General features: G+C 45.1%; 2 protein-coding genes across 10 annotated transcripts in view; both read right to left on the bottom strand.

Moving 5' to 3' along the window:
* The window catches only part of STRIP2 (striatin interacting protein 2), a 49,361-nt gene extending 30,459 nt beyond the window's left edge, over nt 1–18,902 (bottom strand). For 3 of the 5 annotated variants that reach the window (XM_047850343.1, XM_047850347.1, XM_047850344.1), the window contains exons 1-12: nt 18,709–18,902; nt 12,183–12,252; nt 9,125–9,199; nt 8,005–8,139; nt 6,532–6,652; nt 5,697–5,765; nt 5,390–5,496; nt 3,861–3,988; nt 2,755–2,958; nt 1,230–1,465; nt 904–969; nt 139–202 (exon numbers count right to left, since the gene is read on the bottom strand). In XM_047850343.1, coding sequence (XP_047706299.1) covers nt 139–202; nt 904–969; nt 1,230–1,465; nt 2,755–2,958; nt 3,861–3,988; nt 5,390–5,496; nt 5,697–5,765; nt 6,532–6,652; nt 8,005–8,139; nt 9,125–9,199; nt 12,183–12,252; nt 18,709–18,837 — 1,404 coding nt within the window. In that variant the 5' untranslated portion in view covers nt 18,838–18,902. The remainder of the gene's footprint in view (nt 1–138; nt 203–903; nt 970–1,229; nt 1,466–2,754; nt 2,959–3,860; nt 3,989–5,389; nt 5,497–5,696; nt 5,766–6,531; nt 6,653–8,004; nt 8,140–9,124; nt 9,200–12,182; nt 12,253–18,708) is intronic. The other 2 variants (XM_047850345.1, XM_047850346.1) reach the window with 2 other exon arrangements.
* Nucleotides 18,903–23,434: 4,532 nt separating this feature from the next.
* AHCYL2 (adenosylhomocysteinase like 2) overlaps nt 23,435–27,523 on the bottom strand; it is a 170,256-nt gene continuing 166,167 nt past the window's right edge. For all 5 annotated transcript variants that reach the window (XM_047848927.1, XM_047848925.1, XM_047848926.1 and 2 more), the window contains 2 exons: nt 26,933–27,053; nt 23,435–26,526 (listed from right to left, as the gene is read on the bottom strand). In XM_047848927.1, coding sequence (XP_047704883.1) covers nt 26,520–26,526; nt 26,933–27,053 — 128 coding nt within the window. In that variant the 3' untranslated portion in view covers nt 23,435–26,519. The remainder of the gene's footprint in view (nt 26,527–26,932; nt 27,054–27,523) is intronic.

The raw sequence follows: 27,523 nt of genomic DNA, 5'->3' as shown, positions 1-27,523 counted from the left end.
GCCAAAATGCCTGCAGGGGAAATATAGAATAATTGGTTCAGAATGTGTCTGGAAGAAGAGGCAATACTCAGGACTCGGGTAATCCAACTTGTTTTGATGGCTCCCTATCCCTGGAGAGTGAGAGCCCACTCTGGTCACCTGCTTTAAAGTCTTCACACTCTCATGGATGGGCCTGGGTAATCCAACCAAGGTGTCTGTGTCCCTGTGAAATGAGAGAGATACCAGATGATAAACATCAAAAGTATACAGAACTACTGATATTCCCTAGAGTTACATGGATCATGCCACTTTCAACATGCTGTATCCTGGATCTTTCTCTATAAGCTTCCAGTACCCCCATTATTGCTATAAGACACAAAAAGAACAATGCCACACAGAAGTGCTTGTGAAAATTTGGATTTTTATATAGTTTTTTGGGGATTTACTTTGTCAGGGAGCAGTAGGTTCCCTAAAAGGGAATGTAGCCCAACTACAGTGAAACACTAGTAATAATACTTTCTCAGTTTTATAGGGGCCAGCCAGTGTGAGGAATTCATGAGGGAGGAGAAATGGGGAAAGACTGGGTCTGTTCTGACCATGTTGCTTGTTCAGAGAATTCTGGCCCATTAAAAGAGGAAGGTTTCCTAGGGATCATCTAATCCAACACTCTCATGAGGACACTGAAGCCCAAGAAGCAATGACTTGTTAAGTCCTACACCTGGCTAAGAACATAAGAGTTCTTCTAAAAAACTAGAAGGAAAAAAATTCCATGGCACAAGCCCAAAGTAGTCACTAGGAGATGCCCATGACCCAGTAGCTCTAGGTTACACTATGACTACAGGGCAACATCTCTCATTCCAGCCACCCATTCCTCTGGCCCCCCAAAACCACTCTATAGCCAGTTCTGACCATCTAGTCACTTACTGCCCCAGAGTGAATCCGATGAATTTGTTCCTGCTCATCTCCAAGAAGTGCTCAATGTCCTTCTGTCTGAGAGGACAGTGGAGAGGCAAACCCCAGAAAAGGAAAAAAAAACACAACAAACCTTGAGAGACAGACCCTTTCTGGGTTACTAACCCGTCAATAGGATGACTAGAGCAGTGGGGGAAGTTCACCGCTAACAGAGAAAACTTCAAACCTGGGAGTTCTGACTTCTAGCCAGGCTTGAGACTTGAATGCTAGACTACTGCACTCTGGGCCTTCAGTGATTCTAATCCCCAAACTCAGGGTCCTGGAGGTATCAAACCTACCTGACCTTTGGGGCCCAAGGTAGGCCCTTGGGAAAGGCCACCCGCTCAGCAGAAAGGGGTGCCTGTGAAGGTGGAGGTGGCACCAGGGGGTCTTGCTCTAGCAGGTCTAACTCTCCATCTAAGGTTCGTTCTCCATCACCAGCAGACTCCTCTTCCTCCTCTGTGGCTGGTTCCTCAGTCTTAAAGAGATCTCTTTCATTGTAGATGTCCAGGCTATCTTGCTTAGTGAGGAGTTGCTGGGCGGGGGTTGGGAGGGTAGAGAGAAGGTATACAGAGACCTCACTCTGAGCATCCTTGTCTGAAGTCACCCTCTACCCACAGGCTGCTAGACTTCAGGATATGTGGAGTAACAACCCAGCTCTTCTGAGAATATCCCCTTCCCTACCTCAACCCTAGTATCCCCACCAGGCCCTATTCCAGGATAAGTACCTCTCAGGCAACCAAGCTGGGGAACAAAGCATAGATAATCCCAAAGTCAGTTACTTAGCTTTCAGAAAGCATGGATGCTTTTTTTCTCCACCCCCCAGCACTTTCCTTCCTAATTATGCTCTGCTTAGGTGAACATTCAATTAGTTTGCCTTCTGTGAGTATACACCAGCTGGCTGACTGAGGAAGAGGAGGACAGAGGCTTGCTGCTAGGCAGAGGGAAGCAAGTTTGGAATTTTAAATCTTGTTGCAGAAAGAAACAAAGGTTGGACAGAAATAGGCCAAAAAGTTAACAGTGACTGCCTTTGGTTTGTTAAGCTTGTGGGTGATTTTCTTTTTTCCTCCCTTCTTCACATTTTTATATTTGTTCCAAATTTTGTACAATGAGTAAGCATTACTTTATAAAACAAAAAAAATAAAGCCTAAAAAAAAATCACATTATAGATTATGTAGACTAGACTACTGAACATGATTGTCTGGTCCTGTCACCTATTATTGGTGAGCTCAGGTATTTCAGGGAGGTGAGTTCATGGGTACATGGTCAAGTGTCAGTGCAACTTGTCATTCTGACCTTTCCAGGGATGCAGATTATAGCTAGAACACTAATCAATCACCTCCTAAATATAAGCGTCTAGTTCCAGGGCCAGACAAGAGCATGGCTGGCTCAGAGTAAACCTTCTTGCTGCCAAGAAAATGATAAAGTGCCTCACTCCGGGCACATGGATTTGCTGGGAGCTCTGTTCAGGTGATCTGGGTCCCTACTCCAGGATTATACCCTAATTGTTGTCCAGGATGCTAGGGAACTCCAGGCACACTAGGTCTAGGCCAATGACTCTATACCAAGACATGGATCTATGATGCGATACCATAATGTCACATCATGATAGCCCAGGAACCTGCTGCAGCTGGGAGACAGAGGCTAAAGTACAGACTCCAAGGTTAGTCTCCAAGGTTAGACTCAACGTTAGTTTCAGGTTAGTCACAGGGCCAACCAGAGGCAGGGTCATTAACTGCCCTTTCCTTCCACATCCAGAGTAGCTCAAAATCTTAATTTCTAGACAACTAGTATCACAGCACCACTGTCTGCTTTAGTTCATACCCTTCGAGAACCACGACGGCCTCGTAGCTTAGAGGGTGGTGGTGCCAGTTGAGACTCCCCCAGGTCGAGGGTATAAGAGGGCGGGGAGGCGGCACGCATGCTCTTCACCACCTGGATGCTATCTTCAGCCAGTGGAGGCAGCCCCAGTTCTGCCCGCTTCTGTACTTTGAGAACCTGTAGATGCTCAAATCCACCGAGGGTAAACTAAGGTATAAACAGGAAAGGGCCAGAGGAAAGGAACAGAGGGAAGTCAGCAGGAGAAAAGTCAGGGAAGAACCACAATCTCCAGTCCCCTTAGACTCCCTTCTGAATTAGGAAGTAATAAAACAGTAAGGGGCAAATGGAGTTACCATCCCCAGTCTTAGGAGCTCAGGGGTCAGGATGAAGCATTATTTATTTACTGACACTGACTCAGGGCTGGAAACATCACCAGAAATTAGGAAAAGGACTCCTAGGGCCTTCCACTGAAAAAAAAGGGGGGGTGGGGAGCAGGGAACTATGTTCCCTTTTTTAAAGGAGCACATCCAGATGCTATAAAGCCCCAGAGTCACTCAATTTTTTCTGCAGTCAAAAGGTAGTTCCCCCCTATGGAGCTTGCCCTGGAGGGTATGTTGTTCAACCAGTCCTGTGGAGTGGGTGCCAGAGATGAAGGATCAGATTTAATAATTAGCAACAAAGCTGTACCATACATTTATAAGGACTTCATTTTTTAAAAAACAAATCCTGTTTATCTGGATGGAGGGCAGGCACTAAGTCCCACATTTTATAGCTAGAAAAATAGAGGCACAGACAGTTGCCCGAGGTTCCTCAGTATCAGCAGAGGCTAGATCTCCCAACTCTCAACATGTTCTTTGCATGAAATGTCAGCTCTATCATGGGAAGGTACAATGACACCCCAATTCATAGAGTGACATCTCCTGTCAATCCAACAGAAATAGGTAACCTGCTCTGACACAGAGCATCTGATTCCCCTCCATTGGCTAACAGCTGCCTTATTCTGCCTAGCTCCAGTCTCCTGGGATCGGACTAGAAGAAACTGAGGTAGTGGCAGAGGGCATTGCTGGTTTGATGAGATGGGAGTGGGGGCAGGGGAATCAGTCACTCACCATGACTACCTTCCAGAGCAAAAGCAGGACCTTCTTTATGGGGAAGTGGGGAGCCAGGCCGCTGCAGAACTTGGTAACCATGGAGAAAAGCAGAAGGGCAAAAGGCTCCTCATTATGCATGGAGAAGCCTGGGGGAGAGGAGGAAGAAGAGTGAGGAAGTGAGGATGGGGTAGCTGTAACCCTGCCCCTGTGATCCTGAGTCTGGAAGCACAGAGGAAGGCTCTTAGCTCCCCCAAAGAATTCGAGTATTTGCTCCTTAGAAGGAGGCTTACAGAGTTCCCAGAGGGAAGGGGCAAGGAGGAAGGCCATGGAGGTAAAATGGCTTAGCTCCCAAGCTTGGGGATAGATACCAAACTAGAAGTAATAGTAATATAAAGATGTTGCTTTCTGGTCAAAGAATTCAATGCGTTTCATGGATCACAACTCACTTTTCCACATCAGTGGAATTTTTATTTTATTTTATTTATTTTATTTTATTTTATTTTATTTTATTTTATTTTATTTTATTATTTTATTTTATTCTATTTTATTCTATTTTATTTTATTTATTTATTGAGAAAGAGAGCAAGTGACCAGGGGAGGGGCAGAGAGAGAGAGGGAGACAGAGGATTCAAAGCGGGCTCCTTGCTGAGAGTGGAGAGCTCGATATGGGGTTTGAACTCACAAACCATGAGATCATGACCTGAGCTAAAGTCAGATGCTTAACCAACTGAGCCACCCAGGTGTCCTTTAGTGAATATACTTTAAAAATCCTGCAGACCTTCGTATCTTATCCCTGTCTGATGACATTACCAACTAACATTTTTAAGTTGATTCAACTTATTTTTTCATGTGAGATTGATGATGAAATGGGAGATGGATGACTATCCCCATTGATAACCAAGGAAACCAAGGCACAGAAATGACACGTAATTGGTCCTAATTCACAGACACAAGGGCAGTCAAGCCAGGTCTTCATGCCTGCCACACAGTATCTCTGCCCTAAAAGAATGGATGCTAGGGACGCCTGGGTGGCTCAGTTGGTTAAGCATCCAACTCTTGGTCTCAGTTCAAGTCTTGATCTCAGGGTTGTGACTTCAAGCTCTGCGTTAGGCTCTGCTCCCTGTGAGGAGGCTACTTTAAAAAAAAAAAAAAATAGGAGCAACAAATGGCTCAGTTGGTTAAGTGCCTGACTCTTGGTTTCAGCTCAGATCATGATCTTGGAGTTCATGAGATCAAGCCCCACATTGGGCTCTGTGCTAACAGCGTGGATTCTCTCTCCCCCACTCTCTCTGCCCTTCCCCTGTGTGTACTCTCTCTTTCTCTCTCTCAAAATAAACATTTTTTAAAAAGTAAGAATAAAAGAATGGATGCCAATTCTGAAAAAGGAAGGAAGGAAGAATGGGAGGCAGGGAGGGAGGGAGGGAGGAAGTGAGGAAGGAAGGAAGGCAGGCAGGCTGGCAGGAAGGGGAGCTTTCTGTTTCTACTATGCAGATGCCCCTCCACTACCAGCACCTCATCCCCTTCCTTCCTCAAATGCCACTTCTTACTCAATTCAGTGCGGAAGGTCTCTCGTGCTGTCCTCCACCGGCAGGAGTCTGTCTCTCGCTCCAGGCGGATATTTTCCACCAATAGGTACATAACACTCAGCAGCACCCTGGGGTTATAGAAGGGTTACGAAAGGTTCCCAAAGCAGCTCCTAACCTGTAGTCAGAGACCTCAGGGAGGATTCGTGTGGGAGCTCAACCCAGTGGAATTAGCAACTATTAGTAATCTGGGTGTATCTGGGGAACTTGGGCAAAGGGTAACCCATTGCTGACCACCCCCTGTTCCAATCCCAGGGCCAGCTCCACTCACCTGAGCTCCGTGCTATCAGCAATGGAGATGGCTGGTTTCCGAAGAGCACTGCTACAGGCCTGGCTGTTGCTGCCGTGGGGAGGAGAGAGAGAAGCGGAACTCAGATATCCTCTTTACATCCTGCGTCCCCACTTATCATATACCCAGACCTGAGTACCTGCTATTCCCTGGCTATGTAGCTAAAAGAAACTGGTCTAAGGTAAATGAGCCCACAGAATTCCTCTGCCATCTCAGTAAATGCTTGTGTGTGGTAAAGATGGGCAAGGGCAAGGTCTGTGACAATCCCTCCTATAATCCACATTGTGCCTAGTACTGTGCTGGACACAAAGCAGATGCTAAGCAACCCTTTAAATTTGCCCTATTTAAACTCCTGGGTGATGGGCTTGAGATAAAATGAGGGATCACTATAGTGGCAGCAGCAACCAAGGCCACCTTTAGAGCTATGACCCACAGGGAAAGAACTGGGCACAGCAACAGAAATTGGTCCTGTTCCTCTTGGGTCATGTTCTCAGGTAGAACAGTCTCCTTCATGGATTCCACTTAGGCTGAGTTGAGAAGGTGTTTAGATACAAAGGGAACCCACCCAGGATAGGGCCCTGAAGCCCAGGATCGAAGCTGTAAGTAGGGCAGAAGCTGTTGATGAGCCCAATCTCAGGGAGGAAGACAGAATATCAGAGAGCATGGCTGGAGAGGGGAACTATCAGTAAGCTTTGGACTGAAGTATGAATAGATCCTGCTCCCACAGAGGTCTCTATAGGGAGGGAATCAGCACAGGACATGAGGCACCCTTCAAGGAAGGGGGTTGTCTAGGCCAGCCCTCCCCTAGGCTTCTCACTCGATTTCCATGTGGAGTAGCTCCAGGAAGGCCGAGAAGGTCCCCATCTGATAGAGCAGGAAGCAGTTGTACCTGGACCAGTGTAGCACATCGACCTCTGAATCACATTCCCCAAAAGTGCCTAAAGGACCAGACAGTGCCATGGAATTGTACGTGAGAGTGGTATCCCAGTTCTTTCCACTCTTCCCCATGATCTTAAGACTATCTTTCAACACCTAGCCCAACAATTAAGCTGACAAAGGTAGGGCAAGGCCCTCCAGAACTTCCAGAGCCAGAACCTCCAGAACTTTGAATGAGCCAGTTTCAAAAGAGGAGAAGCAGTCTCCAGAGTCAGGTCCAATGTGCTTATCACTGGTCTGTCTTAAGTTTGAGCTCCCTGAGAAGCAGATCCAGAGAGAACGATTAAAATGCAAGTAGTTTATTTGCGAGATGATCCTAGTTGAGAAGTGGGGAAATGAGATAGGGAAGAGAAGGCAGCCAAAAGCTGAAACCCAGGTTGGGGGAAGCTCTGGGAAACAGTATCTATTTTACACACCTCAGAATCCTCCTACCCAAGAAGAGTGAGGTAGTTGGGCTATTTACCCACTAACTCCTGTCAGTCAGTGATCAGTGCTACATGAATTCCCTAGCACTTTCTGGTTACCCCATATAGGCTGCAGACAAAGCTTTCAGGTAAAAAGTTGAAGGTACTGGCAGTTGGAAGTTGGCCAGAGCACCAGAACCAAGAGAGATGGTTAGGCATCACCTTTTTTGCTACAGTCTTCCCTTCACCATTCTCTTCCCTCTCCATTTATTATTTTCTTTTATAGTTTTTTAAGTTCCCAGCTAGTTGGTTCTGCCAACAGTCCTCTTATTATGATCTCAGGGCTTATTTTTACTATTCCAGCTAGGCTATCTCATTTCTCTTTCCAACACCTGGCTAATAGGTCTCTTCTGAGAAGATTTCCTCAATCAATCCCACCGAGTTCTGATCATCTCCCAATTACCCACTGTATCCACTCCTGCTGCTATGCTGGCTTGAACCTTCTAAATGCAAATAAGAAATAATGCAGAGGGTCCACCATCTGTGACTCTGAGGTACTCCACTGCCTCCCCTCAGTGGAAGCCTGCGCCATAGCTGATGAAAGAAGCCTCCATGCTCGGCTGGTGGTGCATCATCAACTCTAGCCACACTGATTCGTTTGCTAAATCTCCACATGTGATCACAGCCCACACGAAGAAATAAACAACCCTATAAGAAATCTTGGCATGCCCGGTAAGATAAAGGCCAATTCCAAGGGATCCGGAATAGTACCCACCACCATCTCCTTAACCTCCTCCTAAGCACCAGATTACTTCTAGCACTTGATAAGATCTGTCTTTGAGAGGCAGGGAACGTGCTTTTTCAGCCTGGCTTGTCTCATCCTAGTCCTGATAACAACATTTCTCTCCCTGGTTTTCAGCCATTTCAAGCTGGCAAAGGTGGTCACTTGCCTTGGGCCAGGTAGAGAACAGCCCGGGCCACCTTCAGTCGCCGTTCCCTACTGACCACCTCCAGTCGGTCTAGGAGTCCCATCACATAGGCCTTCTGAGCATCTTCCTCCAATTCCAGCCACTCCTTGCCCTGCACTGGGGACAGAAAACCATACAGATCCAGTGTCAGCTTCTGCTTCCCCTTCCTGGAAAGGCTCCTGATAGCATATCCATCTCTGATCCCAGCCCCCAACAAATTCTTCTCTCCAAAAGCTTTCCTTATTTAGCTGAGAAGATTCCACTAAGAGATTGGCAAAGTAAAGGACCCAAAAAGTTCTGGCTGAACCCACTCTGCAGCCTTATCTTCCTTCATATTCCCTCTATTCTCCACACACAGTCTATTCCATCCTATCTCTGCCTTTTCAAGGAATTCTCTCTCTCTCCCTACCTATCCAATTCCTATTCATCATTATAGGTTCAATACTAAATTACCTCTTTTCCACTAATGCTCCAGCCAGCTCTGTCCCCCAAGAAACTTTTTACTTCTCTTATGATACTTACCATTTTTCCTCTTGGCCTCAGTTTTGTGATGTACACACCTCCACTCTGCCACTGGACTATAATCTCTTTGAAGATACTGCAAATTCACCTTCACCCCTGCCCCCTGCATCTCCGGCACAAAAAAGTACTCACCACACATCTGTTGAATTGCAAATTGAATTCACTGACCAAGTAAGGAAATTGAGGTCTGAGAGGATTGCAGAGTGGGCACATGAAATATTATTAGATGTTATTAGGAGTGAGGCAGAGTTGGAGGCAGGGGTTGAATGTCAAGGTCAAGGACTACACTAGGCACAGGGTTTTACCAGGTAGCAGGGTACCTGCCCAGTCCCCATGCCTCGGCTCTCTGGGCCCTTTACATCAGTGAAAGGGACCCAGCTCAGGCTTCTCTTGCTTCCATCCATGGCCTCCCCAATTGAGATATAGGAAACTCTGTGTCCCGTATGAAAGGAGGAATAGAGAAATTATATGGTTATGGAGAGGATGAAGAAGGGTCATACTTTGTTTTGGGCTTTTCTAGATCAGGCTGGGATATCACGGAGGGAAAACCAGGTTTCTATTAATAAGAATCTGGGATCACCTTGAGTCTTGAAATCTTCTTCAAAGCACCTCCTGTTAGTGGTAAATTCCAGGTTTTCAGTGTAGCTATATAATTCTGTGGCAGAAAAGATAGGACAGAGTCACAAACATTCGGCAGACCCTTATAAAAGGGGCCTGAGGTGGAGAGGGTGGCATGAAAGAGCTAAAGCTTCCAACACATTCCTGCGTCCAATTCAATCCAGAGCCAACTTCCTCCCTTTCGGAGCAGTTAAAAATAGCCACTTGTGTCCCTGGGTGATTAAACCATCAAACCTGTCCTCCTCCTGCCAGCTGGCTGCTATAGCAAAGAAGGCAGTCTTCAACACTTGGTGAGGGCCAGGAGGGTTGGAGCAGAGAGGGCTAAATGTCATCACTCCTGCTTCTTAGGGCTGCAGCCCCTTCTGCTTGTCAACCCAGACTGAAGCTATCCTGTCTCTACGGAAGAGAAGGGCAACACAGTGCCTGAAATTTAGAGGCAAGCGCCTTGCGCTATTCAAGGAGCCAGAGCAAAGGCTGGAGAGTATGTGTTAGATGGCACTTTGGGGTTAAAGCCAGTTCATTCTCTCCCTACTGAGATTCCTCAAAGGGTACAGAAGTTTAGGTTCCTGCCCCAAGGCCACGCAGGTAGAGACAGCATCAAACCACTTAGAAGTAGCTACTGTCGCCAAAGGGCTGCTTATGCCCAAGGAAATCTAACTTTATTAACAATAGCCTCTGAATACAAAATGCAGAGAGCTTGAGAAATAAAAATGCCGTCTCCTACACACACACTCCGGGACATTATACCAGTACCTTCATCTTACAGAGGATGAAGAATTGAGGCTGAGAAGTCAATAGGTGACAGAACAGATTTCCTCAAAATTCTGTGGCCTGAGATCCTTGCTGGAAATTTAACTAGGTCACAGATAATTCACAAAGAGAAATTCACATATGTTCTCGGTCTAATGGTTGAGAAACACCTTATCTGGGAAGCAGGGCTTTTGAGTCCTGAGTTCCAGAATCCTGGACTGACCAGAAGCAAATTCCAGCCCTGACTCTGATATTCTTCAGTGCTCAGTGGGTAGTGGGCATAGATGTTTTTAAAGAGCGCAACATAAACCCAGTCAGAAAAGGGAGCAAGGCTGTCAGGTACTAAACTTTTTGTTTGTTTTTAAATTTTAGATCGTGAACGTTCATATACAGATATAGAATACATACAAGATACCTTTGTGTCTTCTACCCAGATTAAACAAATGTTTATACCTGTCATATTTGCTTCCGGCATCTAAAGCCCCCCTCTCCTCCCATTCTATCTTATTCCCCTCTCTAGAGATAACCATTTTAATGAAATTGGTATGTATGCTTCACATGCCTATTTTTCTACTTTTACTACACACATATATACCTGTAAACAACATGATATGTTCTGTTTTGAAAGTTTTTATCCAAACAGGGTATTATATGTATTATTTTTTTTAAATCACTATTTAGTATATTTTCCAATAGTTTTTTACATGACAGTATGATGAACACATCTGTTTACTTAACTGACACTGTTCTCAATCAAGTGTGCAACTGGACTTCCCAGAAACATCTTTTAGGTTTGTGTGTTTAAGCTGTTTTCTGGATGCATGCGTAAGTTATTTTGTCACTGTTTCTTTCCCCACTCAACAATGTGCTTTTAATTTATTGATATTGATGGGGCGCCTGGGTGGCTCTGTCGGTTGAGCGTCTGACTTCGGCTCAGGTCATGATCTCACAGCTTGTGAGTTCGAGCCCCACGTTGGGCGCTGTTTTGACAGCTCAGAGCCTGGAGTCTGCTTCAGTATGTGTCTTCTCTCTCTCTGCCCCTCCCTTGCTCATGCTCTGTCTTTCTCTCTCTCAAGAATAAATAAAACATTAAAATTTTTTTTAATTTATTGATATCGAAACATATTGACACAGATCAACTATTTTAACATCTATGCAGTAACCTACTATATTGATATACTACAGTTCATCCATTCCCCTAAGTTGTTTTAAATGTTTTCACAATGGCTACAATAAACATCTTCATACGTGTTTTCTTGTGCCCAAGTGTTCTTTAAAAGGTACATCTAGAATCACTGGGTCATAAGATGTGTGCACTTTCAACTTTGCTAGATATGACCAAAGTGCTTTCCAATTTTATGCTCTACTCTCTCATGCCAGTCAGCGTATAAAAGTACTCATTTCTCTGCACCCTCACCAACTTCAGGCTTTTAAGTTTTGCAATCTGATGAATGCGAAATATCTCATTATTTTAATTTGCTTTTCCTCATTTACTAATGTAGTTGAACATCGTCTCATATATTTATTGACCATATGGTTTTCTATTCTCTGAATTCCTATTCATATTCTTTGACTACTTGTCTTTTCCTCTCTTCTCTCTCTCGACACACACATACACATGCATACATATATGAAATATATTTATATATATTATTAGGAATGCTCATCCTTTGTCAGTTATTAAACTCAGTATTTCTGTCACTCATCACAAAATTCATTCCCTGTGCTTATTCACAAGAACTTCTTTAAAATTGCTTGTCTCTTTTCTCTGAAAAAGCATGTCTCAAAGTGTCACTTCCATGTGACAGAATATTTAATTTTCACACCATCTCCACCCAAAGCTCGTTTATTAATAACTGGTATTAATAGCACGTGTAACGTGGAGGCTCTTAATGTGAGGGGATCACACTTAGCCTAAGCTAAAAATTCAGAGAGACAGAAAGGGAGAGGGTGGCAGAAAGAAGGGGGCACGCATGCAAAGATATGAGAAACAAGAGGAGTGGGGAAAAGACGGAAAGAAAAAGGATTTGAGAGTGCACCAAAAGAGAATAAAGAAGGCTAAGCAGAAAAGAGTGATAGAATGAAAGTGGAGAATACTGTAGCCAAAGGAGAAATCACAGGAAGAAATGTAAAAGCAAAGATATTTACTGCTGGAGGTTGGGGACAGACGGGAATGTGGAAAACAGATAAGCTGCCAGGAGAGATCACAGACCCAGGCCCTCTCCTCGTGGCCATCCTTCCCCTCTCCACAGCCCATCTCTACCTCGTACCTGACAACTCTGCTGCGTGCCCATCTGCATCTCCATACTCAAATTCCAGAGTGGGGCAGTCCACAGAGCCCTGTAATGGAGAAGTCTTTGCAGTAACTTGGGAAGAGAGATGAAAAAGGAAATTATACTCTCATTTAACCTTCTTCCTCTCCTGAAGTCCAACATTAGATCAGGGAGGCAGCGAGGAGAGTCCCTTCTGGGCCTCTAATCCAAGAAGTACCCTCCTCCAAGCCAAAATACTAGGCTCGGTGCAGGGCGGGGCTGAAGATTCCTACATAGAATCAGAAACTCTGAGTAAAGGGCTAGGATCGTGAACAGATATGAAAGCTATGAAATCTGTGCCTGTATCTGACCTACATAAACACAGAGCAGAAGAGCATCTAGCTGATCTCTAGAAAAATGAGATGGACAAAAACAAAAGAGGTGAGCTGGATTCTAATTTTAGCCCACTGTCATTAGCCCACTGTATGATTTTGGCAGATCTCGTTCTTTGGATCATAGTTCCTCATTTATAAAAGGAGGTCCCTCAGCTGTATGTTCCACAACTTCAGGATTTTCAAATAAGGTAGTATTTCTACTCCACGTTATATTAAAGCTAGATTTCATATGCTGCTGTAGGTATAATGTTATAATCCTATATAAAAAATATTTTAATGTAATCCCATACCCTAACCTCTCTAAGCACTTTGTGGACTATTTCCTACCAGTATACATTAATATATATAACTTCAAATTTTTTGAATCTCAAAAAAAATATTATTTTGAATCTCATCCATCACATATGCCAATCTTAAACAAGTTACTTAATCTCCCTGTGCCTCAGTGTGGTATAAAAAATGTATTTGGTTTTTGCCCTCGGTTCCAGGCACAGAGCTCCTAAATCCTCCTAAAACCTCCTGATAGGAGTGTCTATAATTTAAAAGCCCCTGTCAACAATACTAAGAGTTTATGCTAGTGAGGTGATTGCTGGTGAGCCTTTCAGAGTTTCAAAGGAAGGTCTGGCCCCACCTCCAGAGAGGGGAGGAGGCTGAAGATTAAGTTCAACTACCAACCAATGGTTTAATCAACCAACCGAGCCAGCCCCTATGCCAATGGTTTAAACAACCATGCCTAGGTAATGAAACCCCATGTAAAAGCCCTGAAACAATGGGGTTTGGGCACACCAAAGTGCTAGGAGGGTGATACCCAGAGGGTGTGGAAGCTCTGCACCATCCTACCCCCACATCTTGTCTTTGCCTCTCCTCATTCTTGAATTGCATCCTTTATATTAAAATTGTAATCATAAGCAGAGCACTTTTTTTTTTTTTTTAATTCTGTGAGTCATTGTTGCAAATTATGGAATCAGGAGATGGCAGCGGGTGGGTTGGGTGGGGGTGGTCATGGAACCTCTGAGTTTGCAGTTGGCCAGGTATAGTGCCTGTGGCCCGGGGGCCCCAGGTGTGGCTGGTATCTGAAGTAGGGACAGTCTTACGGAACCGAGCCTTTAACTTGTGAGGTTTGTGCTAACTACAGATAGTATCAGAACTGAACTGGTGTCAGGGAATTATTGGAAAATGACATGCTCAGTTTTCTCATCTGTAAAATGAGGATAATTCATAGGGTCATTATAAGCACTAGATGAATGAATAGAGGAAAAAGCACTTAGCACACTATCTAGCACTTGGTAGCACTATGTAGGTGGTTATACTACTTAGGATTTTATTTACTGTACTTACAATATTAATATTATATTATTAGGCATTTATATATTACATATATAAATAATATATAATATATAATAATACAATATTATGTTAATATTATATTAAAAGGCATTTTCTCATATTATGACTATCATTTTAAACAGCTAAGTGTACAGCAAAGTGAGCAGATAACTAACCAGTTTACTTAACCAGTTCTCTATTTTTTTTTTTTTTAATGTTCATTTATTTTTGAGACAGAGACAGACAGAGCAAGAACAGGGGAGGGTCAGAGAGAGGGAGACACAGAATCCGAAGCAGGCTCCAGGCTCTGAGCTGTTACCACAGAGCCCGACATGGGGCTCGAACTCACAGACCATGAGATCATGACCTGAGCCGAAGTTGGAGGCTCAACCAACTGAGCCACCCAGGCGCCCCAACCAGTTCTCTATTGTTGATCATATAAGTTGTTTTTAATTTTCCTTTACTATAAACATAAAGTTGTAATACACCTATAAATTTTTTCATATTTAGGATCTTTCCTAAGGATAGATTCGTTTTTCGTTTTCCAAAACCACTTTATCAATTTACACTGCCAACAATGCAAATCATGTTTAAATCCATTATTGCAAATATTTCCAAATACTTCTGGGTTACAGAAACCAGTCAGAAAAAAAAAAAGGTGGAGGGTGGGAATGACATTAGGTAGTTGAGGTTTTATTCTGATTAACAGAGACTTAAAAACCTTTTTAAAATATATATTTCAAAAAAGAACAGTTTAATATCCCAAAATGAGGACACAATTTTAGAATAAAAGAGTTATTAAAAGTAATGCTTTTCGAAGTTTTTTGCTTGTAAATCAAAGAATAAATAAATTTTACATGTTCCAACACACGCACAAAACCAGAACAAAAGTTTTTAAAAATAATACCATTACTATGTGATTTAGATTTTATTATTCTATTTCTTTTAAAAAATGTTGGTCTCAACTCACAGTTTGAAAAATACTGTTTTGTTTTGTTTTTTTAATTTTTTTTTCAACGTTTTTATTTTTGGGAGAAAAATACTGTTTTTGTTTTTTTTTTTTTAATTTTTTTTTTTCAACGTTTTTATTTTTGGGACAGAGAGAGACAGAGCATGAACAGGGGAGGGGCAGAGAGAGAGGGAGACACAGAATCGGAAACAGGCTCCAGGCTCTGAGCCATCAGCCCAGAGCCTGACACGGGGCTGGAACTCACGGACCGCGAGATGGTGACCTGGCTGAAGTCGGACGCTTAACCGACTGCGCCACCCAGGCGCCCCTGAAAAATACTGTTTTAAATTGCATACATCCTGCAGTGGGGCCCAGGGCCAGCATCCCAATGACAAGATGTTGCATGTCCCCTGCTATGATGTGATAAGAAGGGCAGTCACCACTCTGGTCTTCCACCTGAAAGCCCAAAACCTTGCCTTATGTCAGACAGACTCTGGATGAGGTTCACTGAGAAATTCTCACAGCCCAGAGGAGGTTCAGAAGAACTGCTATGGATGAGGCGGGGGCTGGCCAGGCCAGACCAGGCCTGAGAAGAACTCCCAAGGAACAGAGCCTTGCATGAGTCAATGGACCAGTGCTGCTTCCATGGTTTGGCTAAGGCACTGTGGAAACCTGAAAGGCTGGCATCAGGGGAAACTGAGCGAGGGGTACAGGAACCCTCTATACCACCTCTGCAACTTTTCTATAAACCTAAAATCCCTCCAAAGTAAAAAGTTTAGTCTAAATAAATACATAAATCACATATATCCTTATTTTATTTATTTACTAAGCTCTTCACCCAACATGTGGCTTAAACTCATGACTCTGAGATCAAGATTTGCATGTTCTACCAACAGAGCTTGCCAGATGCCCCAAATTGAACACACTCTTTAAATTTATTGCATTGAACTACATTTTATGAAAAACTTACTTCAATGCCCTGAATTTTCCTCCTCTTGCCACAAACCAGTAAAATTTTGTCAAGGAATTTGGGAACCAATTAAACCAGGGAATCTGGGGGCGCCTGGGTGGCGCAGTCGGTTAAGCGTCCGACTTCAGCCAGGTCACGATCTCGCGGTCCATGAGTTCGAGCCCCGCATCGGGCTCTGGGCTGATGGCTCAGAGCCTGGAGTCTGTTTCCGATTCTGTGTCTCCCTCTCTCTCTGCCCCTCCCCCGTTCATGCTCTGTCTCTGTCACAAAAATAAATAAACGTTGAAAAAAAAAATTAAAAAAAAAAAAAACAAAAAAACCCCCAGGGAATCTGGCTGAAAGAGGCCTGAGGTGACTCATTTGGTTAAGAGCTTTCTTTTTCTTTTAAATTTTTAAAAATGTTTATTTATTTACTTATTTATTTTGAGAGAGAGCTTGGGCACAGGTGGGGAGGGACAGAGAGAGAGGGAGAGGGGCAGAGAGAGGGACAGAATCCCAAGCAGGCTCCTTTCTGTCAGTGTAGAGGCTGGGCTCAATCTCTCAAACCATGAGATCATGACATGAGTGGATATCAAGAGTCAGACGCTTAACTGACTGAGCCACCCAGGCACCCCAAGAATCTTCTTATTAAGCAAACAATTATTCTCTAGCTTCCTATTTTCGTTGGGACCGTTGGGAGAGGGTAGGTCAACCAGTGTCCCCTACAGGCACAGTGATGGATGAGGAGGCTCTCTTGAATTGTGCCAACAGTAATTCTCTTCCAGTAATCCTTTAGAAGCCCAAGGTGGTGGTTGGGGGGGGGGGGGGTGGATAAACCATCTCCCCCGAGGACTGTCTCTCACAGGAAAGCAAAAGGAGGGAAGGAAGGAAAGGCAGATAGTCGTCTGAGTCTGGGAATGTACTGACAGGTAAAAAGCAGCTTTCCTGCTGCAGTGGAAGGTGGAGGAAAGCTAATCTTTCCAGCCAGCCTTTTGGCAGGCAATGAGCCCAGATGGAGAGGATCACTGCAGTTGTCCGTTTCCGTGCATAAAAAGTACAGCTGCAGACAACCAGGAGGTAAAACTGTGGGGCAGGTGGAAAGCTCTGAGTCTCTGGATACTGGACTCAGTGGCAAAAGGAAAGTACTATCAGAGTCCTTTCCCTGATGGGAGACTTGATAGGCAGGGAAAAGCCCTCCTACGTCAGGAGTTTTAATTCTCCCAAAGAACATATCATTCTGAAACTGATTATTTTATTTACTTGCATATTGTCTCTCCACCCTGGCTAGAATGTTTGCGCCACAGAAAAAGACCTTGTCTTGTTCACTATTGTATCCCTAGCACCTAAACAGTGCTGGGCATGTAGAGAGGACTCAATAATTTTTGAAATAATGAATGGCCCACCCTCTTCTCCCCCCCCCAAAAAAAAAAACAAAAAAAACATTTAAGCAAAAACAATGTCGCCTTGGGGGAAGGAGGTACAGGGTGTTCTAAAAGGCCAGATTCATAGTGAGGCAGGCAGGGAGATGATGTGGACAGAACCCTCATCTAGCCAGACAGCAGAGCTGAGCTCTGTCTCTGAAAGGGGGTGTGATTTTGGACTAGTCTTTTCATCTCCACTTCTCTCTTTTAAAAAATGGGAGGGATTCCTACTTTTCTGTATCAAAACAAAAAACCTACATGAAATCCCTCTGGAAACTGCGAGGTACTATTCAAATGGTGAACCGACTGGGACAAGAAAGACCTGGCATCTAGTACCAGGTCTGGCCCTATGAGCTGCTATGTACTGACCAATTACATGGCCTGTGCCTGCACTGAATTAAACATCTGACATTCAATTATCTCATTTGACTTTATCTCAACCTTCTGAGGTAGGTAGCATTAACCTCATTTACAGAAGAAGGAACTGGAGCTCAGAGAGGCTTGGCAATTTGCCAAAAGTCACACAGAGAGTAAGTGGTAGGGCTAGGATTCAAAACCTGGTCTGGATGACCCCAAAGCTCGGTGCTCCTGGCCACTATGCCAGATGCGTGATCTCGGGCAAGTGACTTCTGTCTCTTACTTCTGGAAGAGAAAGGGCTAAAGCAGGTGATCTCTACAGTCCCTTTCACACCTGACGTTTTGGGGTCTATCCTCCTGATCCCCACTCAGATCCAATTCTACTCTTGGCTGGTTAATGGACACTGGCTGCATGAGGCAGTCGGAGACTAATAATTCACTCCTTTCATCCTCCCAGTTAGGATTCCTTTTCAGAAGACGAGGAGGTAACCCAAACATTCATATTCCTATCTGTGGGTTTGTATCCTGAGCAGTTCCATCCACTCCCTCCGGTACAGCCCCGGCCTGAAGCCTGTCGTTGACCCTTACGGGTAGGGGTCCTGATGTCCGTGGAAGGCTCTCCCTAAACAGCCTGCCAACACAGGGGGAAGGGGCCGCGCAGAAGTCACTCGGCACATCTGGATCTGCTCGCTGGCCCAGGGGTGGGAGCGCGGCTGCCCCCCACGCCGGCCCGTCTCCACTGCGGCGGAGCTCTGGCCCCTCACCCCTTCAGGCCAGTCGCTGAACCTCTCCGCGCCCGTTTCTTCCCGTAAATCTAAAACACGAATCCCCGCTTCAAGGGGCTGCAGAGACTAAGTGCGATAAATATTTGAAAAGTATCAGGTATGGTCTCGATCGCGCTACATCTTCGCGTCCCCGGAGGAGAGGCCAGAAGGCTAAGAAGCCCCCGACCAGGAGACAGGCAGAGAGGGGTCAGGGGCTGCAGAGCCCAGGCTGCGGCAGACCCCGCAGACGCCCGCTCCGAGGGGCGGCCCCGAACGCGCCGGGGGCTCGGGAAGGGCAGGGGGACCGGGCCGAATCACCTCAGCCACGGCTTCCCGCCCGCGGGCGTCTCCCGGCCCCAACTGAAGCTCTCCCGGCTTCTCACCTCCGACTCCCGCCGCTGGCTTCTGAACGCTTCCCGGCCCTTGGGTGCCGTCTGCTTCCCTTTGCCGCCGCCGTTGCCGTTGCCATTGGTGGACGCGCTTCCGGCCCCGGGCGCCGCGGGGTCCTCCATGCCACCCTACACAGCGGCTACCTCAGCCCCTCCGCGATCTCTGCCCGGGGCGACCCCGCCGCCGCGCGCTGGGATCCAGGCTCCGCCCTCTCCACAGCTATTGGCTGCGGCCGCGCTCCGCAGCCCCGCCCCGCATCGCGATTGGCTGTTCGGCCGTTCCGAGCGGGACTAGGAGGAGGTGGGGGGGGGGCTCATTTACGGGACGTCCCCCCTCCTGTTTTTTTTAAGTCCTGCCGCGTTGCTGGTAGCATTAGGCTCGGAGGTAGGCTCTCGGCATTACTTCCCGAATTCTGGGCCTAGAGGTTTGGCGGGTTATCTTTTTGCTTCTCGCTCAGCACTCACCCGCTCCCAAATAGCGACCTTTTCGGGGAGCTCTAGTCTCCGCCTCCTGCTCCACTGCAGTCTCGGTTTCCCCATTACCACAGAAGTCCTATCCTAGCTCCCGCATGACGCCCCTAGTCCCGATTCAATCGCAGGGGAGGCATGGCACCGCCGGGTGGTCAGGCACACCGAAGGCAACGAGAGATTCGCCCTCTTAGATTTCTCGAGAACTTATCCCGCCTGGAGTGAGGGCTCGACTGGGAGATGGTGGGTTGAGGGGGTGGGATGGGGCATTTTCACTTCAGTGAAATCGCTGGTGCCCTTCAGGGCTGCTTCTGGTCATCTGCCTTTCTCTTGTGAAGTAGGGCACCTTCCTCAAGTGTGAGCTAGGGAGAAACGTTGAATGGAGAGCAAACCCCCGTATGCTCCCTAGCACTTTCCTTCCTTCCTCTAAGATCCCTCCTGAGGGCTTGATACAAAGGAAGCTCTCTGGTCAGCCAATTTATCTAAAACGCTGCTGTTGACAGTAAATAGTCCCCAAAAAGCAGCCTGAAGGGAATGGGTGGGATCAAAAGGATGGGATTGAGGGAATTGTTGAACTGCCACTTTGTTCTAGGCCTTGCACTTGAAACTTTCCAGATACCTTATGCTACTTCTCTCTGACAGGTTGTTTCCACTAATCCTGTATTACTGTTGAGAAAACCAGGACTCCGAGATTACTCCTCGCAGTTCCCAAGGTGTTCCATCGTGTCTAAGTGTATTTGCTGTTCTTTCTGGAAAAAACTTTCTGCTCTTCTTCTTGGCTAGCTTCTATTGTTCCATAAAGATTCTATTTCATTATTACCTCCTCTTCCAGAAAGCCATCCTTATGACCGTTCTCAACCCGCTCCGGCTGGGTGGGTGTCATGCCAAGTCTGCTTGGATTCAAAACTCTTCTATTTTCTTTCTTTTTAAAAATGTTTTGTGTCTTTATTTTACTTTGAGAGAGAGACAGAGGGCGAGTGGGGGGAGGAGCAGAGAGAGAGGGAGACACAGAATCTGAAACAGGCTCCAGGCTCTGAGCTGTCAGCACACAGCCGGACGTTGGGGTTCGAACTCACAAACTGTGAAGTCATGACCTGAGCCGAAGTCGAATGCTTAGCCAACTGAGCCACCCAGGTGCCCCTCTTATATTTTCTACTATATCCCCAAAGTAAGAGGCTCAAAGGAATGACTGCTCCCCCTTCCTGTATCTTATGGACAGCTCTGTCCCTTTCTTAACCGTATGTCTCCCTCAGAATTTACTCTGCTAGTCGGTAGGTGATGGATGAAGGCAGAGTTGAGAGCGAGAACTCCTTGGAGCTTTCTCAGCTACTTTCTCTTCTGTCCCCAATATCTCCTTACCGCACTCATGTACTGTACTTCCCTTTCCTCTCCCATTCCCACCAACGTGGATAGAAGTTTCTTGAGAGTAGGGCCAAGTTTTGTTCATTTTGTATACCTCATATATGTACGTTTAACACAAGATTTCTGTAATAGGGACTGAAAGACTTGTGGTGGGGAGCTGTTCCATGCATTGTAGGATGTTTAGCAGAATCCCTGGCCTCTCCATAGTAGATGCCTGTAGTACCCTCCCCCAAGTTGTGACAACCCAAAATGTCTCCAGATATGGCAAAAATGTTTCCTGAGGGGCAATATCTTCTGCAGTTGAGACCTACTGGCTTAACAGAATTGAAATGACCCGAATTTCCAAGAAAGTTCATGGCTCGAGGCCTCACCTATTTGATTTTGGAATTTTCTTTTTGGGTATAATTTGTTAAACTCTAAAAGAGTCACACTCTGCTTTAAAATTCACAACCCACGCCTAGCTCATCACTGCTGCAGTGTGGTAAACCCGCCACTGCACAACCCATTAGGGTTTCTTAATAAAAGAATTAATTATTCTATCTTCCTACTCCCAATTCCTGTCCTCCTAAGCAGTCAGAGTTCTAGGATTGATAGGCCCAGAGCTTCATCGTCTCTTTTGTGAGCTTAGTCAATCATCAGGATCCCCAAACAGTCAGTGGAGGCCAGTTTTGAGGCTTTCTTCCTTTTCCAGTGTATACCTTGGACGAAAGAACAAAGCCTCAAGCTGGCTTCAATGGGGAGGACTGAGGATATCTCTCAAGTCCTCTCTGGCCTCTATGCAAAGCTAATTGCTAAGCCTAGAGCTCCATCTGGCTTCACTTTCAGAGAAGGGGTTTGAAAAACGGGTGTTATGGAGATTGCAAAGGATCAACACAAGAGACCTCAATCCATTATCTTCTCTACACCCTGTGGAATGGGAGACAGTGAAGATCGGACATCTGTCTGCTCATTATAGTCCCACTTTCAGAACTGGTCATAAGGAAGAAGGTATCTGGAAACAACTCCTGGAAGAAGTCGACAAGAAACCATGGATGAACTGAAAACTTTGAAATTATAGGCCATGGACTTGGTACACACTGAACTTCTTTTAGCTTATTTGTCAGCAAAGATGTGCTAGCCGTCAATACCATTGACCACGGAGGCATCCATACATACACCTGAGGGCTAATCAGTCAGGGGCTAGTCTACAAGTTTTTCTATCTTGCAGAGATGGCTCCCGTGCTGAATTATTTTTAAATGAACACTACCACTTTTCCTTGTTCCCAAACTCAGGCATTTGGGGGCTCCTGGCAGAGGTATAAATAGGTATAATTACAAGGACTGAACATATTCCTTTCCCCATGTAAGCATGGAGGTCAGATACTTGACTAAACAGACAGCACCTGTTATAGAACTTAAAAATAAGATGTAGAGGGGTGCCTGGGTGGCTCAGTCAGTTAAGCATCCAGCTTCGGCTCAGGTCACAATCCCAGGGTTCGTGGGTTCGAGCCCTGTGTCTGGCTCTGTGCTAACAGCTCAGAGCCTGGAGCCTGCTTTGGATTCTGTGTCCCTCTCTCTCTGGCCCTCCCCCTGCTCACGCTCTGTCTCTCTCTCAAAAATAAACAAACACTTAAAAAAACATAAGGTGCAGAAAGTCTTACAGTATCTAATTTTTTAGGGCATTGGGCAGCCGGAATGATGCGGTAGAAAAAAGACAGAATATCTTCCTCTCCCATCAATGCTGCACATGTAGGTGTAATGAGGCAACAGGGGATTTAGGACCCTTAGACTGAGATAAGAAACTGATGTTTGTGTAGCACAGTGTGTGCCAGATTTTTAAGCAGCATTTTAAAAATTAAATCAGATCTTTAAGTCCTTACCCCAGGAGACAAAGCATTACCCATTTCAAAGGCAAGAAAACCAAGGCTCTGAGTCATTTTGTAATATTGGTCAAATTATACAACTTGTAAATGGAAGAGCTAGTCAAGTGAGCCTGACTTAAGAGGTCCAGTCTCTTTCCACAGGACCACAGGCTAGAGAAATTGCACAGCAGTGCATAGTCAGGGCTTACCCCGTGAGTCTGAAACTAAGACCCAGGCACCCATGCTCCCATCTTTCACAGAAGAGGAGCCAAGCCCTGCTGTAGGGGGGTGAAACCTGCCAGTGGCTCATAGGTTTCATTGCTGGCCCCTGCATTCTCCTTCGCAACTGGAGTGGCACCAGCTTTGAGCCATTACCAACTACCCAGACTGTTCTGGCCCTTAGTTTAGGTAAACACAAGTCAAAGTAGCAGAAGATTCTAAGAGGGAAGAAAACATCTTGCATACAGGAAGAACTAGTTTAATTTGTCAACTAGGAGAGGTGGCTATTAGAAAACTGGCTCAAAAATGGCCACTCTACTGGTAGTTGAGGAAGAAGAGGAAGTTGGATTCGCCCTTTAGTTTCCGATTTAGTCAGGCAAAAGCTGATCTGGAAACAAATCTCTGTCCGAGTAATTTATTTCTTCCCTTTGGTTGGATGTAGTCAAGTTCTGGATGTCAGGACCCTTTAATCCCAAACCATGGATGCTGGCATCTTGTGTTGTCCAGCTAAGGGCAGAACACAGAGGGCTTGGGGGACCTCGAACCACACTCTAGTTTCTCTGTACTTTTCAACTCCCGGGGGTGATGGTTCTGAGAAAGCAGGTTCTTTACACACATAGCAGGGGGTGGGTTGGGGGAAAGATATTAGTGGAATGGCCTACCATGGAATAAGGGACCCAAGGCTAAGGCCATTCAAATATGCTATTGGTAACCACTTCAACTTTTCACATCTTTGCCCTGCAGTAGGCTCTCCAGCCTGTTGCCAAGAAACGTCACTCATCTCTTGAATTCCTAGTTCACAGAAGCAAGCAATACTCTCAAGATAAGAATCCATTTTAAGAATATTTTATTTATCTTTTGAGATTACATAGTCATTATTGCTGATCTAATACAATCACTTAGACATAAAGATTTCCAAGATCCTCTCAGAAACGGTGATCCTTAGAGGTTTTATTTCCTTTCAGTAAGATGACAATGAGAACTAGATGATTATATATATAATATATATATATTATATATATATAGTTTAGTTTATTCTCTACATATAATTTGCTGGTGTTGCCTATTTTCTTTCCATAATTTCCTTTATTAAAAAAGCTTAATGCAACAATGCATTTTGATTTCTTTTTTTTTAAAACCATGACAAAGTTAATTTTGAGAAAACCACAGGAGCAGCAATTTCAGATCTGTTCAGAGAAAAGCCAAGCAGCAAAAAAGCTTTGCAGGAGTATGTGGCCATGGGGAGCCGTGCTCATATGGGAGGGTAGGTTGAGGAGGTAGGAGGGCAGACAGAAGGTAGACCAGATACCTTTTTTCTTTTTTTAACGAGGAAAACAAAAAACAAAAAACAAAAACCCTGAATTTCCATTAAGAAGGCAGATGAGACCTTGAAAACTAGCAGAAATTCATTGCAGAAAAAATGCTAAGTATCTCCACCAGCCAGGGCCATATACAAACAGATAATTCGTCTTCTTTCCTATGCTTCCAGATACCTAAATGCATCTAAGGTGAGAGCTTGAGGGAAGAAGACACATTTTGTTCTCTGATTCCAAGGGTAGAGGGAATAATGACCAAATTCCAACACTAAGGTAGAACCCAAATACTCAGGAGGCCTGGGCCTCCTTCTTCTTAATGGTTGATGACATGGGGTCCCTAGAGAGAAAGGAAAGGGGGTCATCTGAAACTCAGAGGCAAATATCTCACCATGGGCAGCAACACTGGCAATCAAACTTAGAGGCCCAAAGGTGGCTCCTTTTTTATTTGGAATGGGTCTCTTCACTATAACAAGGCAGGGTGTGCTCTGTCAGGATCAGTACCTAAGTAATACTGCTCCCTAGAGAACTCGGCTTTACTGAGAAACAGCAAGTTATGGTTTTTGGCTTATGAACATAACAGGCTAGAGTCCAGATATCTACCTAATGGAATCTGCCCTTGGTAAAAGTTACAAAGACCTGTATCCAGTTAACTAATACAAAAGAGATGCAATTAATACAAAACTCAGAACTGGGTAGGCAAAAGGAAGAACTGAGAGGTCTAGTAGAATTTTCAGCATTTACAATCTTCCTCATGAAAGAATATAGCCATATATGTGGCACTTTTCCGGTATGTGCTAAGACATAAAGCCTCTGAGGAGCCAGACTCTCTAGGCTGAGACTGCATACTATTTAATGAAGCAAACAGCCATTTATCCAAAGGCCACCTCTCTACCTCCAAAAGGAAGGTCACTTCCAGACTAGCTCTGAAAGTATACATGAACGCCAGGGGAAGTTGAACAAAGTGGAGGTAGGTGAGGAGAATCAGGGTGGGAAGGTTATAGTGATCCTGGGTGGTCTGGTGGTGTTTCCTTGAGTTACCTTGGTCTTGAGACTATGAGGCAGACCAGGGTAGGAAAAAAAAAGGGGGGGAAAACAAACCAACGAACATGAGAGTGTTAAAGAAAGTTGTCGGGGTGGGGGGGGAAAGGGACTCATTTCATTCAAGATTTCTAGGGCCACTCCAGACTTTAACTCTTAGAACAAGTCTGGTCCCAGTGAAACCCTTAAGACCAACATGTCAGTCTCCAAAAGGTATCCAACTCTTACGTGGGACATAAAATTTCAGGCTGCTTGCATTACTAGTTTTTTGTAATGTTGGAGTTACTCAAGAAACTACCTCTGAATTATAGAGTCTTAAGATGGAAGAGGCAAGAACATAAAAATATATCCCAGCAGAGAAGAAAAACCACAGACTAAATCGTAGAGACATCAGATCCCAGTTTCATCAATGGCAATGGCCAAAGAAATGAAATGTCTGATGAAGTTGAAACTAGTCAAACTAGCTTTAATCATTTGGACACAGTTTACAGTGTCACCTCTGTATAGCTTACCCAGTTTAGCTGCAGAGCCCTTCCCAGGAGACAAATAAATACATTCTGCTTCTTCAGAGTGACAAGCTGCGGGCGTGAGTGACCTGTCCCACTTCCAGAACCCTACACCCCCCAGATCCATTGGAAAGTTCATCTTTCCTTGCTCAGTTTCAAAAGCAGTTTTAGGCAGTAAGAGGAAATTTCAGGAAGCAGAGTTTCTCTCCTTTTCTGAGACAGTGCCAGTCTAGAGGGAACTTCCTGGGAAACTGTCCAGTTAAATGACAAGTAAAACTATGGGCCCCACTGGGGCTAGCCCCCACTTCCTGAGCAGGGGTTAGCTGGGTTAGAAAGATGGCAAGACAAATATCTGACAAACACCAGAGCTGCAGAGGAAATAATGGAGGCACATCCCTCTTGGACCCAGAAAGTGTTAAAATAGACATGACTATTCAAGGAAGAAAGGAGTCCTGGGTAAGGAAGAAGACTCCAAGTTAGCACAGGCATAGCTAAGTTTTTGGTGTAGCTTGCCAAAGCCATAACATATACTCCTTCCTTCCCAGTCATTCTATAAAGAAGGCAGTGATAGTGATGGTCAAGGCTGGGAACTTAGGCCATGTTGACTCGGTAGCTTCCAAAAGGCCTAACCTAGGGAAGGGCCAAAGCTGAGAAAGGCAGCTGCAGGAAATTTATTCTAAAAAACCCAGGGAACAAGGAGTCTGGAATCCCTGGACTAACTCCTGAACCTGGACAAGAGACATGTGACCATTGCTGAGAATTCCAAGTCAACGGGGAATGATGCAAAAAATGCACTGGGAAGGATTACCCCATTTCTTTCCTTCCTCAGCCTGTCCCTTGTGGCTCTCACAGCCTCCCGGGCAGTAACCACACTTTGGGCCAAGGCAACAGGCACAGGATTCTAGGTTTTAATAAATAAATAACCTAACATATAGGGTGAGCACGGCGAGCAGCTGATTGGAGAAGCAGCTTGCTGGGTTCTTTCCTGTATAGGAGTGGAGAAAAGACTTGGAGTTCTATTCCTTAAAACTTCTTCTGGCTTGAATTACAGGAACTTAATACCTAGAGGGAGAAAGAAAGATGAGACTATGATGTTATCAGCTTATGAGGATTCTGGGACATGAAGAGCCCACCTAAAGGTACAGCAGGTAGACAGGGACTTTTCTGGAGTGGATGGTGAGGGTAAATACTTGTGGTGCTTTTTCACATCAGTGAAAATGCCCAGTATTTCTCTATAAAGAGGTAAAAATAATATTAAGATGAAATGGAGAAAGGCAAATTCAGAAAAGGGAACACTATTTAATGTCTGGAGAAAGCCTCAAAGAGTCCTTTGGGGGTGGTACTGAGGGGGGAGTGGGTTTATTTTTCTGAGTTCATGTAAATGTAGTAAAAGTTGTAAAGACCAATTGCAGTGCAGAAAGCTCTTTACTACCCGGGTTTCCCTGTTTTCTGGGGGGGCCCAAGGCACCTGTAGTAATTAGGCTTGAAAGGCCCATTCTTGTTGAGTCCCAGATACTTGGCCTGTTCATCTGTCAGCTCCGTCAGGTGGGCATCAAAGGTGGGCAGGTGTAGGCTCGCCACATACTCATCTGGAACAGACCACAGAAGCCCTGGTATAAACATTCATGCCTCTTGTCTGGCTGTGCTCGCCAGGCTAGGCCTTAAAACGTTGGGAGACACCTTCTAATTCTCAGAGCTGAAAGAAAAATGCTCAACTTTGGCTCACCGGCCCAGAATTCTAAGGAGTGGTTGCTTGAGCTTCAAGCCCAGTGTTTTTCAAAACCGTAACACTTCTTTCTTACCAGCTGTTTCATCCTTGAATCTTTCCTTCTCCCCAGAAAGGTAAGGGAGACATGAAAGAAGCAATAGTTCTTAGGGTCTAAAAGAAAGGATGGGATAGCAAGGGAATAAAAGATGGGAAACTCTGTACTTTGGGCGACTCAGAAAAACTAACACCCAAGGAAACTGGAAAGGAATGTCTAAGAATGATACTACACTGTTTGCTTTGCTTTTAGTATCCTTAGTTATGGGCTCTGTCTATATTCTATTGCCTGAATAC

This window comes from Prionailurus viverrinus, chromosome A2, assembly GCF_022837055.1.
Source record: "Prionailurus viverrinus isolate Anna chromosome A2, UM_Priviv_1.0, whole genome shotgun sequence".
Lineage (NCBI taxonomy): Eukaryota > Metazoa > Chordata > Mammalia > Carnivora > Felidae > Prionailurus > Prionailurus viverrinus.
The sequence above is the reverse complement of the archived record's forward strand: the minus strand, read 5'-3'. Positions and strand labels throughout refer to the sequence as shown.